General features: G+C 38.7%; 1 protein-coding gene across 1 annotated transcript; it reads right to left on the bottom strand.

The window, feature by feature from the left end:
- Positions 1-12,220: 12,220 nt before the first annotated feature.
- Positions 12,221-16,504, bottom strand: LOC105054692 (probable linoleate 9S-lipoxygenase 5). Its single transcript, XM_010936263.4, has 8 exons — positions 16,147-16,504; positions 15,763-16,052; positions 15,006-15,249; positions 14,573-14,911; positions 14,254-14,447; positions 13,849-14,156; positions 13,470-13,733; positions 12,221-13,301 (listed from the first exon to the last, which is right to left on the bottom strand). The coding sequence occupies exons 1-8, from the start codon at positions 16,409-16,411 to the stop codon at positions 12,548-12,550; spliced, it is 2,658 nt and encodes an 885-aa protein (XP_010934565.1). The 5' UTR covers positions 16,412-16,504; the 3' UTR covers positions 12,221-12,547.
- Between the last annotated feature and the right edge of the window lie 146 nt (positions 16,505-16,650).

The raw sequence follows: 16,650 nt of genomic DNA, 5'->3' as shown, positions 1-16,650 counted from the left end.
GAATTTCTTGATCATCTTAAAAGTAAAGGTATTTTCTCTGAATGGACCCCTCCTTATACACCTCAGTTAAATGATGTAGCAGAAAGGAGGAATCGCACTTTAATTGATATGGTGCGGTCTATGATATGCTTCACTGATCTTTCAATATCTTTCTAGGGATAATGCCTTAGAGACTGCCACATATATATTAAATAGAATGCCTTCAAATTCTGTTGCAAGCACTCCATATGAGATATAGAATGGAAGGAAGCCTAATCTTAAACATCTTAAGACTTTGGGCTGTCCTACTTATGTCAAAAATATTTTTGGATATAAGCTTAATGCTAGATCAGACAAGTGTAGGTTTATAAAGTATCTTAATAAAATTAATGGATATTATTTCAACCATCCTACTGAATAAAAGGTGTTTGTTAGTAGGCACGCCACTTTTTTAAAATATGAATTTATCCAAGAAGGAGGCAGTGAGAGGAATATTAAATTTATGAAAGTTCATGATCTACAAACCGATCCAGAAATACCAGTGGTTGGACCACAAGAAGATCCTTAATCAAAAGTACCCAAGGATGAGGTACATCCACTATACACACCTCTCCGAAGGTCAGATACAGTGCGTCAAGTATCTCTGAGATATAATTTTGTCATTGAGTATAACAATTCTATCAACATCATTCAGGATGTTGATCCACTGACCTATTTGGAAGCTGTCATGAGTAGGGACTTAGACAGATAGCTGGAAGCTATGAAATCTAAGATGGACTTGATGAATACCAACCAAGTGTAGACCTTGGTTGATGCACCTGAGGGTGTGACCCCAATATAGGGTGCAAGTGGGTCTTCAAAAGGAAGATCAAAGTAGATAGACAAGTAGAAACCTACAAAGCTAGGTTAGTGATGAAAGATTTCAGTCAAAGACAAAGAATTGACTATGATGAAACCTTCTCACCAGTGGCTATGCTCAAGTCCGTCTGGATTTTGCTTGTAATAGCGGCATACTACGATTATGAAATCTGGCAGATGGATGTCAAGATCGTTTTTCTTAATAGTAATCTAGAGAAAGAGATCTATATGACTTAGCTAGAGGAATTTGTCTCAAGTGGGAGAGCAAATCAAGTATGCAAGCTAATAAGATCCATCTATGGATCGAAGCAGGTTTCAAGGAGCTGGAACATCTGATTTGATATGATAGTCAAAGAGTTTGGTTTTATCAAAAATATGGATAAACCATGTGTATACAAGAAGACAAATGGGAGTGTTATTATCTTCTTGGTTCTGTATGTTGGTGACATACTGCTCATTGGGAATGATATTCCAATGATGCAATCGGTCAAGACTTAGCTATCAAATAAGTTTTTCATGAAAGACTTGAGTGAAGCATCCTATATACAGAATATAAAGTTCTATAGAGATAAATCTAAAAGGATGTTAAGCTTATCCCAATCACGGTACATAGATCTCATATTAAAGAGATTTAATATGAAGGCAAGTAAGAGGTTACCTACCTGCAAGTCATGGTATACGTCTCTCTAAGAGAATATGTCCTAAGACACCAGAAGAGAGGAAAAGGATGAATGAAATCTCTTATGCTTCAGCTGTGAGATCAATTATGTATGCCATGCTATGTACCAAGCCTGATGTAGCTTATGCTTTGGACATAGCTAGTAGATTTCAGGCTGATCCAAAGAAGGATCATTGGAAAGCAGATGATAGTAAGTCAATATCAAGGTATGTGTTTATCCTAAATGATGAGGTAGTGAGTTCGAAGAGTTTCAAGCAGTAGATAGTAGCTAACTCAACTACTGAGCTAAAGTATGTTGCTGCTAGTGAAGCCACTAAGGAAGCTGTCTGGATGAAGAAATTCATCATGGATTTAAGAGTCGTTCCTAAGATTAAAGGACCGATGTCACTCTAGAGTAATAACACTGGGGTCGTTATTCAAGATAAGGAACCTAGGTCTTATTATAGATCCAAGCACATCCTCAGACATTTCCATCTCGTTAGAGATAAGATGTTATCCTTAAACGAGTAGAAAGAAAGAATAATATAGCAGACCCATTCACTAAGGACACACCACAGCAGCTATATGATTATTATCATGATTGTATGAGATATAAAGATGATTGGCTTTAGTATAAGTGGGAGATTGAAAGAAAAGTGCCCTATAAGTCAATCGCAAAAGTGTTACAATGGGACTTTCTTTACAATTTTTTAACTCATGAAATGACATTTATTATTATTTGAGACATTGATTCATCATATTAGCTACATCTTATTATATCTAAGATTATAATGAACCCCAAAGATTAGGATAATGATTTTAGGAGACATGAATTGGTCATGCTAGTGAGACCTAAAATTCTAAAATTCTAATATTAAATATTTCTAATCGTAAAAGCATTGAGTCGGAGATCAATATTTCAGATAGATTGGTACATCCTATGTATGCTCAATGGAGAGGGTGGCAGATCTCACTAGCCACTTATGTGAGATACTAATACAAAGATGTGGGTGCTCATTTGAGAAATGAGTCCACTGAATTGACTCGATGAAAGAGAACATCTTATGAAAGCCTTATTTGCACATCAAAAATGGTTCTCTAAGTAGGAGTTGTGCAAGTGATCCTTAGACCTGAGACCACCATGGAATCTTGTGCACATGAATCCATATTTTGGTTCATATCCAGGCATGGCATTAAGACATGTATGGGGTGTTCTAGATATGGTGGAGTGTGTATGAAGGTTGTGAATAGATCAATATGGAATCAATCACTCCTAATAAGAGAAAATCGCATCCTGTGTATTCTTAATCCTAGATGACTCGAGAAAAATCTTTTGATCAAAAATAGGAAGTAGATTAGAAAGAGTTTCTAATACTTTTTTTATTGGAGTTATCATTGGTTAATTAAGAATCGATATGAATATATGTTTGAGTTTGACATGATTTCATACTCATGAATATATGAAGAGTGTAAGGATGATCGAAGGATTGAATTACACGGTAATTTAACACTGAATAGTATATTTAGTATTTTCATCAAATTTTACATCTTTTAGATAGTCATGCTACATTGCTAGACGTCAATCTTGACTTGTAGGTTTTTGACCGAATTAAAGAGTTTAATTCGATTGCCAATTAGAAATTATTCTAATTATTGAGCTCGGGTTAGCTCGATTGGACCTAAATCAATTAGATTGAAATCTAATCAAATTTGGTCAACTTATATCTGAACCTACTGCCAGCTAGATGTGGAACCTAATGGGTCAGACACATATAGAAATTAGCTAAGGATTCTTTTGAAAAAGGTTGATTGAAATTTTGGATTCAATTAGGGTTCCGATGAGCATGCTAGCACATATGGAAACCCTTGCTCCTTTGGAGACCAATTTGGTCCCATCCCTTGCTAATTAGCTAGCCCAATTTGGCAGACATTTGGGTCAGGTCATATCACCTAGAAGCAGCCTAAATTAGGGCACCACATCCCATGTTAACACCAATTATGAAGAGTCCAAGTTGTGGTGGACTCTTGGTGCAAAACAGGTTCTGCGTACAAGTGTTGGCGTGGGCAGAAGAAAAAAATATTATTTTTTATAGGATTAAAATATGTGTGATAGCTTACATCACCCTCCATCCTTTGGTACATATTTTAAAGCATGAGATATATTTTTTCTAAAATTTTTGGGAAAGAAAAAAAATTGGAAAGAGAAGGATGTCTCGTGCGTGCACGCAGAAGCATCGCGTCTCTCTGTGATTTGGAGAATTCTTCTCTCTATCAAATGCTTTTAGATTAGAATAAGTTTTGGTGATACTATTTTAAATTTGATAAGATATTTTTGATAATTTTTTTGAAATTTTTTCAGACTTATCTGGATGCCAAATAGATGCCATAAGTTGGTCCTAATGCCTGCACACGTGGTGATCAGCACTCACGTGAAGAGGTGCGAGGATAGCATCCTTCCATGAGAATTTTATCACTATTTTTGATTTTTTGAAATCTAGATTGAATCTCCAATCCACATGAACTTTAGAAGATTTTTTTGATTTGAGAAGGGATGTGAAAACATTCCTTCTTTGATTGCACGCGCGCAGATCAGGGTGCTGATCGACGTATCATGGATAAGAGTCTTTTTGCTTGAAAGAACTCTTATCTCTGATAATCAGATCAGATATGCCTTTTGGATAAGGCATATCCCTCTCTTTTGGCATCCCTTTAGTGGCTATAAATAGGCTTGGGCGCTGGGTATCCGATGAATCTAAGAGGGGTTTCTAATTTCTCTCCTATTGCTCTCCTTTCTTTCTTACAACCTATCTTAGTTTTAGGACAAGGCTTTGGGATTTAAGACAAAGCCTTATCTGGTCCTAACAAGGGTTGTAAGGGTCATAAAGAAGGAGAATCAGAAGTTCAGAAGAGGTTCTAAGAGGGTGAGGTCAAGTCTTGAAGAAACTTGATCGGTACGAGGCTAGTTGAGTTCTAGAGGCTAGAATCCTTGAAGCAAGGTGAAGAAGGAGCACTGTCTTTGGTTCAATTTCTGTGTGGATCACTATTGAAGGATGGATATTTGAACACCTTGTAAAAATTGAGATTAGCACTACAGGTATTCTTCTTATCCTAATTTATATTTATTATACTTTGATTATTATAGTCAAGAGTTTCTGAGCATTAGGGCTTCCGGTGCATTAGGTATTTTGAATGAAAATTTTAAACACCTAACCCTTCTGCTATGCCACCAGAACCCAACAGAGAGTTGCTTGAGATGCAATTGGATAGGTTTTTCTACTTTTGAACTTATTGAGATTTGTTGTAATATCCACAAGGCTTCAATGAGTGATTAGGATCTCAACCCCATTAAGAAACCAGATTAGGATTTCTCATTTGCCATAGGAGAGGGCTATGATATCCGATAAAATAGTGAGAGACATAACTAGTTTTAAAAGTTCTCAACTAGTTATGCATGTCAAACTTGAGTGGTTTGCTTATACTATTGTTCTTTATTTATGCAGATTTAAGTCTGCATTATGGCTTCTTTATTTTCACTGCATAATACTATAGATAAAAATATGTTGATCGATCTCAACTATGTCGATGGGTTGAGAAACTTGCAAGTTAGGTTTATATTGGAGAAGAACTCTAATATTCTGGATATTTTTAACCTTGGGATGGTCAGTAATAATGAGAAGATAAAAGATGTCCATATTGATATTAGCTGTTTATTTTGTGGCAAGTTTGCACATTAGGAGTATAATTGCAAGAATAATCTTGCAAGTTTGAAGCAGGGTGCAAGTATAGTACCAAAAGATGTGTATATGATGTAAATCTATTTTTCATTGAGTGGCTCAGACTCTGATACTTGGGTATTAGATACCGCTTATGGATCGTATATTTATAATTTATTACAACAACTATAGAATATCAAAGGTCTGAAAAGAGGTAACCTCGAACTTTATGGCGCAAGTGGAGAGTCCATTAGCACAGAAACTATGAAAACCTATATGCTTGATTTGCCTTCAGGCAAAACTTTAAAATTAAAAGGCTATTATTATATGCCAAAGGTCATTAGAAATATTATTTCTATACCTTTGTTGTAAAAACAAGGTTATGAAATAAGGATAATAAAAAATAGATGCTCCATTTTTTTTTCTAATGAATATTATGGCAGTAGTTATATTGATAACACTCTTTTAATTCATGCACTCAATGAAAATATTTTTCATATTGAAAGAAAAATGAAAAGAAAGAGAGAAGATGTGAATATCACATATCTCTGGCATTGTCGCTTTGGTTATATTAGTGAGTCAAAGATTAACAAGTTATACAAAGAAGAATTCTTTGACCCATATGATTATGAATCATTGGAAACTTATAAATCTTTTCTCATGGATAAGATGATCAAGACTCTATTTTCTAGATATGGAGAGAGGGTGAATGAGTTGTTAGCCCTAGTATATACAAATATATGTAGACCAATGACAACTCAGGCTAGAGGAGGATACTCCTATTTTATCATCTTTATGAAAGATTTATCAAGGTTCGAGTATGTGTATTTTATAAAACATAAATCCGAAGTCTTTGATAAGTTCAAGGAGTATCAATGTATGGTTGAGAAACAAACTGAAAAAAACTATCATGGTTCTTCGATCTGATTGAGGAGGAGAATACTTATCTAGTAAATTTTTTGATCATCTTAAAAGTAAAGGTATTCTCTCTGAATGGATCCTTCCTTATACACTCTAGTTAAATGGTGTAGTAGAAAGGAGAAATCGTATTTTGATGGATATAGTGTAGTCCATAATGTGCTTCACTGATCTTTCAATATCTTTCTAAAGATAATGCCCTAGAGACTGCCGCATACATATTAAACAAGGTACCTTCAAAGTCTGTTGCAAGCACACCATATGAGATATAGAAAGAAAGGAAGCCTAATCTTAAACATCTTAAGACTTGGAGCTGTCCTGCTTATGTCAGAAATATTTTTGAACATAAGCTTAGTGCTAAATCAGATAAGTGTAGGTTTGTAGGGTATCCTAAGAAAACTAATCGATACTACTTCTACCACCTACTGAATAAAAGGTGTTTGTTAGTAGGCACGCTATTTTTTTTAAAAAATAAACTCATCCAAGAAGGAGGCAGTGGGAGGAATATTGAACTTACTGAAGTTCATGATCTACAAATCGATCTAGAAATATCAGTGGTTGAATCACAAAAAAATTTTCAATCAGAAGTATCTAAAGATGAAGTATATCCACAATACACACCTCCTCTCCGAAGGTCAGATAAGTGCATCATGCACCTCTGAGATTTGATGACAATTTGATCAATATCATTCAGGATGATAATCCACTAACCTATTCAGAAGATGTCATGAGTAGAAACTCAGACAGATGGCTGAAAGCCATGAAATCTGAGATGGACTCGATGTATATCAACCAAGTATGGACCTTGATTGATACGCTTGAGGGTGTACCCCAATAGGGTGCAAGTGGATCTTCAAGAAGAAGATTGGAGTAGATGGCCAAATAAAAACCTACAAAATTAGGTTGGTGGTGAAAGATTTCAGACAAAGACAAAGAATTGACTATAATGAAACCTTCTCACCAGTAGCTATGCTTAAGTCTATCAGGATTTTGCTTGCTATAGCGGCATACCATGACTATAAGATCTGACAAATGGATGTCAAAATCATGTTCCTCAATAGTAATCTAGAGGAAGAGGTCTATATGACTTAGCCAGAGAAATTTATCTTAAGTGGAAGGGCAAATCAGGTATGCAAGCTAATGAGATCCATCTATGGATTGAAGCAAGCTTCGAGAAGTTGGTACATTCGATTTGATATAATAGTCAAAGAGTTTGACTTTATCAAAATAAGGATAAATCATGTGTATATAAAAAGACAAGTGAGAGTGCTGTTCTCATCTTGATTTTGTATGTCGATGACATACTGCTCATTGAGAATGATATCCCAATAATGCAATCAGTCATGACTTGGCTATCGAATAAGTTTTTCATGAAAGATTTAAGTGAAGTATCCTATATACTGGGTATAAAGATCTATAGAGATAGATCTAAAAGGATGTTAGGCTTATCCCAGTCACAGTATATAGATCTCATATTAAAGAGGTTTAATATGGAAGCTAGTAAGAGAGGTTATTTGCCTGCAAGTCATGATATACATCTCTTCAAGAAAATGTATCCTAAGACATTAGAGGAGAGAAAGAGGATGAATAAAATCTCTTATGCTTTGGCTATGAGATAATTATGTATGCCATGCTATGTACCAAGCCCGATGTAGCTTATGCTTTGGGCATAGCTCTCAGATTTCAAGCTGATCCAAGAGAGGATTATTAAAAAGTGGATGATAGCAAGTCGATATCAGGGTATGTGTTTACCCTAAATGATGAGACAGTGAGTTAGAAAAGCTCCAAGCAGTAGATAGTATTTGGCTCAATTACTGAAGCAGAGTACATCGCTGCTAGTGAAGCGATTAAGGAAGCTGTCTGGATGAAGAAATTCATTATGAATTTAGAAGTCATTCCTAAGAATGAAGGACTAGTGTCACTCTATCATGATAACACTAGGGCCATTATTCAAGCAAAAGAACCTAGGTCTCATTATAGATCCAAGCACATCCTCAGACGCTTCTATCTCGTTAGAAACAAGATATTATCCTTGAATGAGTAGACAGAAAGAACAATATAACATATCCATTCACTAAGACCATACTAAAGCAGCTATATAATCGCTATCTTGATTGTATGAGATATAAAGGTGATTGACTTTAGTGCAAGTGGGAGATTGAAAGAAGAGTGCCCTATAAGTCAATCGCAAGTGTGTTGCGATGGAATTTTTCTTTATAATTTTTCAACTTATGAAATGACATTTATTATTTGAGGTATTGATTCATCATATTAGCTGTATCTTATTATGTCTAAGATTATGATAAACCCCAAAGATTAGGATAATGATTTTAGGAGACATGAATGAGTCATGCTAGTGAGACCTAAAATCTTAAAATTCTAATCTTAAATATTTCTGATCGTAGGAGCATTGAGTCAGGGATCAATGTTTCGGATAGACTGGCACATCCTATATATACTCGATAGAGAAGGTGGCAGATCTCACTAGCCACTTGTGTGAGACACTAATACAAGGATGTGGATGCTCATTTGAAAAATGAGTCCACTGAATTGACTCGATGAAAGAAAACATCTTATGGAAGCCTTACTTGCATGTCAAAGATGGTTCTCTAAGTAGGAGTTGTGCAAGTGATCTTTAGACCTGAGACCACCATAAAATCTTGTGCACATGAATTCATATTTTGGTTCATACCTAGGCATGACATTAAGACATGTACGGGGTGTTCTGGATATGGTGGAGTGTATATGAAAGTTGTGACTAAGTCAACATGGAATCGATCACTCTTAGTAAGAGGAGATCATATCCTGTGTATTCTCAATCCTAGATGACTTGAAAAAAATCTTTTGGCCAAAAGCAGAAAGGAGATTAGAAAAAGTTTCTAATACTTCTTCATTGAAGTCATCATTGGTTAATTGATAATCGATATGAATATGTGTTTGAGTTTAACATGATTCCATACTCATGAACATATTCAGGGTGCAGGAATGATCGAAGGATTGAATTATATGGTAACTTACCACTGAAAGATATATTTAGTATTTTTATCAAAATTCTACATCTTCTGGGTAGTCATAATATGTTACTAGACATCAATCTTGATTTGTAAATTTTTGATAGAATTAAAGAGTTTAATTCGATCGTCAATTAGAAAGGATTATAATTGTTGAACTTGGGTTAGCTCGATTGGACCTAAATCAATTAGATTGAAATCTAATCAAATTTGATCAACTTGCATCCGAACTTACTGCTAGCTAGATGTGGAACCCAATGGGTCACACACATAGAAATTGGCCAAGGATCTTTTTGAAAAAGGTTGATTAAAATTTTAGATTCAATCAGGGCTCCGGTAAGCATGCTAGCACGTGTGGAACCCTTGCTCCTTTGGAGGTCAGTTTGGTCTCATCCCTTGCTAATTAGCTAGCCCAATTTTATGAATATTTGGGTCAGGTCATACCACCTAGAAGCAATCCAAATTGGGGTGCCACATCTTATTTTAACGCCAATTATGAAGAGTCCAAGTTGTGAAGGACTCTTGGCGCAAAACAGGTTCTACGTACAAGTGTTGGCATGGGCAGAAGAAAAGAGTCCCTCTGGCATGGGATTAAGATGCGTGTGGTAGCCCATATCACCCTCTATCCTCTGGTGTATATCTCAAAGTATGAGATATATTTTTTCTGGAATTTTTGGGGTGGAGAAAAATTAGAAAAAGGAAGGAAGTCTCACGCGCATGCAGAAGCGTCGCATCTCTCTGAGATTTGGAGAGTCTTTCTCTTTATCAAATACTTTCAAAATAGAACAACTTTTGGTGATAACGTTTCTCATTTGACAAGCTATTTTTGGTAATTTTTTTGAAATTTTTTAGACTTATATGGATGCCAAACGGATGCCATAAGTTCCTCCTCATGCCTGCACGTGCGGTGATCAGACTTCGTGAGAAAGGACTTGAAAACACATCCATTTGTAGGAATTTTTATCCACTCATTATATGTTCTGGAATTAAGATTGAATCCTCTATTCAAATAGATTTTTGAGGATTTTTCTGATTTGAGAAGGGATGCGAAAATATCCTTTCTCTAGTCGCATGTGCAGAGCAGGGTGCTGATCGACGTATCATTGATAAGAGTCCTTCTGTTTGAAGGAACTCTTATCTCTGATAATCAGATCAGATAGACCTCTTGGATAAGGCGCATCTCTCTCTTTTGGCATCCCTCTAGTGGCTATAAATTGACTGGGGCACTGGGTGTCCGAGGAATTCAGAAAGAGTTTCTAATTTTATCTCCGTTGCTCTCTTTTCTTTCTTACAACCTATCTTAGTTTTAGGACAAAAATTTGGGATTTAAGACAAAGCCTTATCTGATCCTAACAAGGATTGTGAGGGTCCTAAAGAAGGAGGATCAGAAGTCCAGAGGAGGTTCTGAGAGAGTAGAGTCAGTTTCTTAGAGAAATCTGACCGGTATAAGGCTAGTCGAGTTTTAGTGGCTAGAACTTTTGAAGCAAGGTAAAGAAGGAGCGCTGTCCTTGATTCAGTTTCTGTGTGGATCACTATTAGAGGGCGGATACTTGGATGCCTTGTAAAAATTGAAATTAGCGCTACAGGTATTCTTCTTATCCTAATTTATATTTATTATACTTTGATTTTACAGTCAAGGGTTGCTGGGCATTGGGATTTTCGGTGCATCGAGTGTTTTGAATAAAAATTTTGAACACTTAACCCTTCCGCTGCACCATCGAAACCCAACACTTGAGAATATATATTGAAAGTTAATTCCATGGACGATTCAAGGATACATCACACTTGAATAAAAAATAAACTTGTCTTTTTATTGATCAAATCAATATCTTAAGTATAAAATTGTATCCTAGATTTATTACAATGTGTCAGTCATATTGACTTCTAGGACATACATCTAACAGCTTTCAGATCTTAAAAGGTGGATTTCAGATCTGATAGAGAAAAGGTTCGAATCACAGAAGAAAATTCTGCCGACTGGATTTACAAGGCTGTTGAAATTCTGAAGGTTGTTTTTGTGTTGCTGTGTTGCTGGCCTTCAAAGATCTCTACGACCTGATCCTAACTATTTTCTGACATCTACAATCTAAAAAAGTTGCTCCAACAGTAGCTCTATAAAATCCAATCGCGATTGATTGTGAGTCCATGATAAAACAATTAGTTATAAGATTATGGTTGGTGTCCAAATAAAATCATTTGGACTAGATTGTGAACCTATAAAAATAATCGAACTATAATCTTGAAGAGGTTATAGTTGGAATTTTCAAATGAATTTACTTTGAGAGTGGATATAGATACTGAGTTTAATACCGAACTATTATAAATCTTTTTGTATTCATCATTATTTTACTTTACTTACATTGTTATTTCTGCTGCCTTTATCTATTATTTGCTAAGCCCTTCACAAACACTTTTAAGATTATTTTTGGGCAACGATAGTTAAAGTTAATTTTTAAGAAACCTAATTCATCCTCCCTCTTAGGTTGCTACCATTGAAAAATGGAAAAGTCTTGCTTTGTCCAAAGATGGTAGCCAAGGATACAGCCCATGGTGGCACAATCGAAGGTCCCTGGTCTGGTGATCAACGGCAATGAACAACATCAAGAAAAATCCATAAAAATCACAGAAAAATATGAAAAGTCAAAGATCTGATTTTTCAATAAATTTTTGGCAATAATCGGCTGAAATCAGAGTTTTATGAACTAAAAGGGATTGGAGGAAGATGATTCGAGAGTTCTTATTTTGTCTCTGGTGGTTTTGGCCACAATTTCACCCGGCATGATGAAGGTAGTCTGGAAATAAGAAAGAAAAATAGAGGGAGAAAGATGGTGAGAGAGAGAGAGAGAGAGGGATCTCGACAATAGTAATCGTGAAGGGGAAGAGGATCTCCTCTTATAGGAAGGGGCTTTAAGTTTGGTTCAGATCCAATTCCTTAGAGAAGAAGAGTTCTGTTGGGAATCTTCTTCCTCTCTTTTTTTTTTTTTTTTTTTTGAGGGGACTATTTTTTTCTTGGTGGCTGGGTGGGCCAAGTAGACCGGTTCCAATTAAACATGGTCTAATTTTGGGCCAAAAAATTACTAGTACCTTAAAAACTTCCATAAACAAAGTTGTTACTCAATTTTTTTGTTACAGTGAAAGTTGCTATCACACTTGTAAAGCTCTTTTTATTTTATTTTTTTATTATTTTGGATGCTTAAGACCATAAGCCACTTTGGGCTACACAACTTGCAAAAGTCGACCGGGACCAGATACAAACCAAGCAACAACCCAACCATCTCCTCGGTGCACAATCCTTCGTACATTATTTCACACCACGCATCCACCCGGTACCATATAGTCTACAACCTTTATGGACACTAGATGGACCTTATTTGCTGCTGACTCTTAGATCACCTCTGGTGAAAACTTTCTCAGATAGAAATGCTATTAGGAATCCCCTTGGCAGTGATACCCTTTTCACCAGTTGGGAACAACAAGGTGTAGGGCATCATGACTGGCCCCTTCCGGTTTTTCAGACTCGGGTCCTCGTTCATGGCCAGGATCTTGGCCTCGATCTTCTTGAGCCGCTCCCCGAACCGGTGGAACGCCTCCAACGTCTTCTGATCCTTGGTCCATTCGGGTGTGTCCCTCTGGCCCAAATACACCTCGTCCGATGCGTGGGATGACAGTATCTCCAAAATCCCCACGCCCATGATCGTCTGGACCTGGCTCATGGTGCACCTCATAAATGCCTTCTCAGGTTCGGTCTTCAGCATCTCATACTCAGCCGAACCCGGTTCAGGCATGAACCTCCGGCTCAACATGGGACGGTTGGGAATGTACCCGAAGTAGGGGTACTGCCCAAAATTGACGGCCGTGTGGAGGGCGGAGGCCACCCAGATGATGGTGGTACAGGTGCTGATCAGCTCACCGACGGTCTGCATCTTCGGCCACCATGGTTCATCCTTCTTGTCACCATGGCCGACCTCACGGATCTCCTTCCACCAGGCCTGCAGCTCGGCATCGGTCCGGACCACTGTGTCGCTCGGGTAGTAGATGGAACAGTATTCGTTAACCCACGCCTCGATCGCCGACCACACAGCGAGCCCATCTACGGCATAAGGGTAGTCCCGGATCAGCAGCCGGATCTTGTTCGGGCTGGTTGGATCTTCAACCGCAACTCCTCTGTTGAAAAATTTGGTAGTTGTTTTTAGATAATTGTTATTAGATCTGGTATGCACTGTTAACTTGATTTCTAACAGCTTAATATTGATTTTGCAATGTAATACTTGGTTGACAAGAGTAATTATCAAGAATTGCAATGCATAAAGTTTTGATGAATTGTAATTCTACCTCTTGAGAAGATCCGCTGGGAGGGCCTGCTCGGTGAAATTCCAGCTCTTGTAGATTACGGCGGACATCTCCATGGCATATTTCCCTGGGAAGACGATCGATTCAATGATGCCACCAGCATTGATGAGGGCCTGCCGAGCGAGGGCGTTTATGTTCATCGTGTCACGGTAGTGGGGGCTTAGCAGCTTGTAGATCGGATGGACAACACTGAGGTGACGGTTCGTTGCGAGCACAAATGGTTCCATAATTGCGTGCGTGTTCAGCCTGCAAGCATGTAATCAGTTCAGAGGAGTTTTATTAGATGAATGAAGGGATATTGATCTCAAGTAATTAAAGATTGTCAGAACCAAGTTAAGATTTTGAAGCAATATTTCCAGACCAGTGGCTAATAAGTTCATGGTAGGCCGAGTCGTTAACGCAGACATAAGCCTTTGCAAGCTGCCAAATGGATCCCTCAAGCCCTTTATCAGCTGGCGTGAAGACCCTGCTTATGATGCCATGTTGCTCTCCATCCGGATGTGGCAAGCTGAGCTCAATTGCTACTGGTTTCAGAGTCTGATCCTCTTTTAGGAATAGCAGAGTTCGAGTGGCATATGCCTTATTGGATGTGTTGGAATTTATGCGATTTATGTAAGGCATCAAAGTGTCATGGTGATCCAAGATGAATAGCCTGTTGCTCTCCAGTGCCTGAAAACAGGGCAAAACCATCAAACCATGACAAACCTAATTAGTTGCGCACAACCTCCCTTGATAATATAGATAGTTTATATTTAGTTAGTTGAACCTGATCTACTGTCAAACCGTCCAAATTCTTCTGAATGTGAGCTGCTGTTATGGAGCTGGTTTGGTTGCCATATTTGTTAGGATCAAGCTTGCTGGTTGGAGGGAACACTTGGAGACGACTAATCATAAGAGGGTTCACTCCTGCCAGCATTTCTCGAGCAAATTCTTCGTCGCTTTGCCATGCATATTTGTCGACTGAAAAGAAGTAAAGACAACAGTGGAGGATCAGGTTTGCGTAAATCATCCATCGTCTCCCTCAGAGAAGTTTTTTTTTTTTTTTTTTTTTCTGTTAAAACCTTCAGAGAAGTAATTGGAGGTACCTCGGTTGACATGGGGAAGGGGGAACTTAAGTAGGCGCTGGTTGCCTTCGGTGCGGAGCATTTCCTTGACCATCTCAAAAGGGATTCTTTCTCTGAGCTCATCAAGCAGGGGAACATTGGGCACTGGGAGACCCCCTTCGTAGAGTCTAAAAACTTCTTCAAAAGAGTCGAACTCATTCCTGGTCTGGGCCAAAATAGCATCAAGGATTGGTTTCAGTGACTGGATCAGTGCCTTGATGGAGTAGATAAGGAAGTCAGACATCTTAACATGTCCGAAACGCTCATCACGGGGGACATAGATATCAAGGCCGAGGATCAATCTGCTTTCAGAATTGGGATCTGCAGCAAACACAAATGATATGGTTAACATACAGGGGTTTATCAATTATTTCAGACTTAATGCTCTGCTTTGAGTCGATATTGACAGCATCACCAGTCTTGGTGGGTGGCCGGTTGGTTCTTCCCCTGCGAGGGTAAGGATACTCTGCTGACCCTCCAAGAACCGGGCGTGCCATCTCTGGACCGGCATCTGGGTTTCCAAGATCATTGTAGTATGCGTAGTTATAAACCCGGTCCCATTCCTGCAGTGTCTCAGTCTCGCCTTCCCCTCTAAGATGGCGGAGCTCATCTTCTCTGTAAGGTCGCAGAGGCGATGGTGTGTCTCCAGGGAGGTATGTCTGCAATAGGGTTTTAGAATTTGTTGAACCGATCTTCTAGAGTCCTAAATAATAATAGTTAATTATAGCTAAGAGTAACAAGAATCTGTTAAACGAGAAATGCCACTTTGCTAAGCTGGTAAAGTTATTGGGGGTTGCCCACGCAACCCATCAGGAGCGACAGACTAATCAACAGTCCCACTTATTGAATTTGCGACTGGCACTTGCAACCAGTTTAGCCGTGGAAGGTTCAGGATTAATTTAGTCCAATCTGACAATCTTTTACGACTGTCCATCCATTTCAAATCATGCCAGGCCACGCCAAGCTATCTCAAAAATCTATGATCAGGAAGTCTGCGGGCATGGCCCTAATTTATCCGGTTGCCTGGTGTGATTGCCATGAGTATCATGTGTGCACTAAAATAATATCTTAATCTTTTACGTATTTGTTTATTTGTTTGTTTGTATGTTAATTAATAGCATTACGTGGAGTAGTTAATATATGGTCCACCACCGACAGCCGTGACTACTCACATTATTGGCGAAGAAGATCCGGTTGTATTTGTACTTGTCCACCGGGTAGACCCAAGAGTCGCAAACAAAGTGAATACGGCCTTTGCCGAGGAAGTTCTCCAGCGTCACCGTCTTGAGGAAGAACTGGGCACTGTGCTGATTCTTTACTATCACCGCCCCTGGTATTCCATGGTTCTCGTTCCAGTCGAACGTCACCGTAAACGTCGACTCCCCGGCGGCTATGGACGGCAGCGACGTGATGTAGCTCTCCAAGTACGCTGGCTCCCCCACAATCCCTCTGTTACCATTATCTGCTCGTATAACCCAAAAGCTTAGATTACTTCAAAGGAAAATCAAGACGGTCCAACATATTAACAAGGGCTACTTTAAAGAGGAGGAACTCACTGGGGTCGCCTACGGTGGCGCTGACGAGCTGCAGAGAGACTCCCTGGCCGAGGAGTTCGTGGACATCGTCAAGGAGGGTGGCGCCAAAGTCGGTGAAGTCGAGGACATTCTTTTTCATCAAAACCACCGTACCCTTGACATTGCCCTGCGCCCCGCCGATGATAGAGCCCACGGTGTCACCGATGCCGCCTACGACGGAGCCCACAGTGCTACCAATGCCGCCGACGACGGAGCCGGCAGCCTTACTGACGCCGCCTAGGATCATGTTTGCCTTGCGGTAACTAAAATGGAAGCCAAGAAGGAGGAGATCAAGGAAAAGGATGGAGGGAGGGAACTAGCTAGCCAGGCTTGCCTGCTGGAGGTGCTTCAGGGTGGCTCTTTATAGAAAGCTTCCATGATTAAGCTATTGTCCTATCCTTCCCGTGGGGAAGGTACTTTGCAAATTTTCTTTATCTTTTTCTTTTCTTACTAATTAAAATAAATGGCGCATGCACATGTCTGATC

The sequence above is a fragment of the Elaeis guineensis genome, chromosome 12 (assembly GCF_000442705.2).
Source record: "Elaeis guineensis isolate ETL-2024a chromosome 12, EG11, whole genome shotgun sequence".
Taxonomy (NCBI): Eukaryota; Viridiplantae; Streptophyta; class Magnoliopsida; order Arecales; family Arecaceae; genus Elaeis; species Elaeis guineensis.
This window is presented reverse-complemented; position numbering and strand designations above follow the sequence as displayed.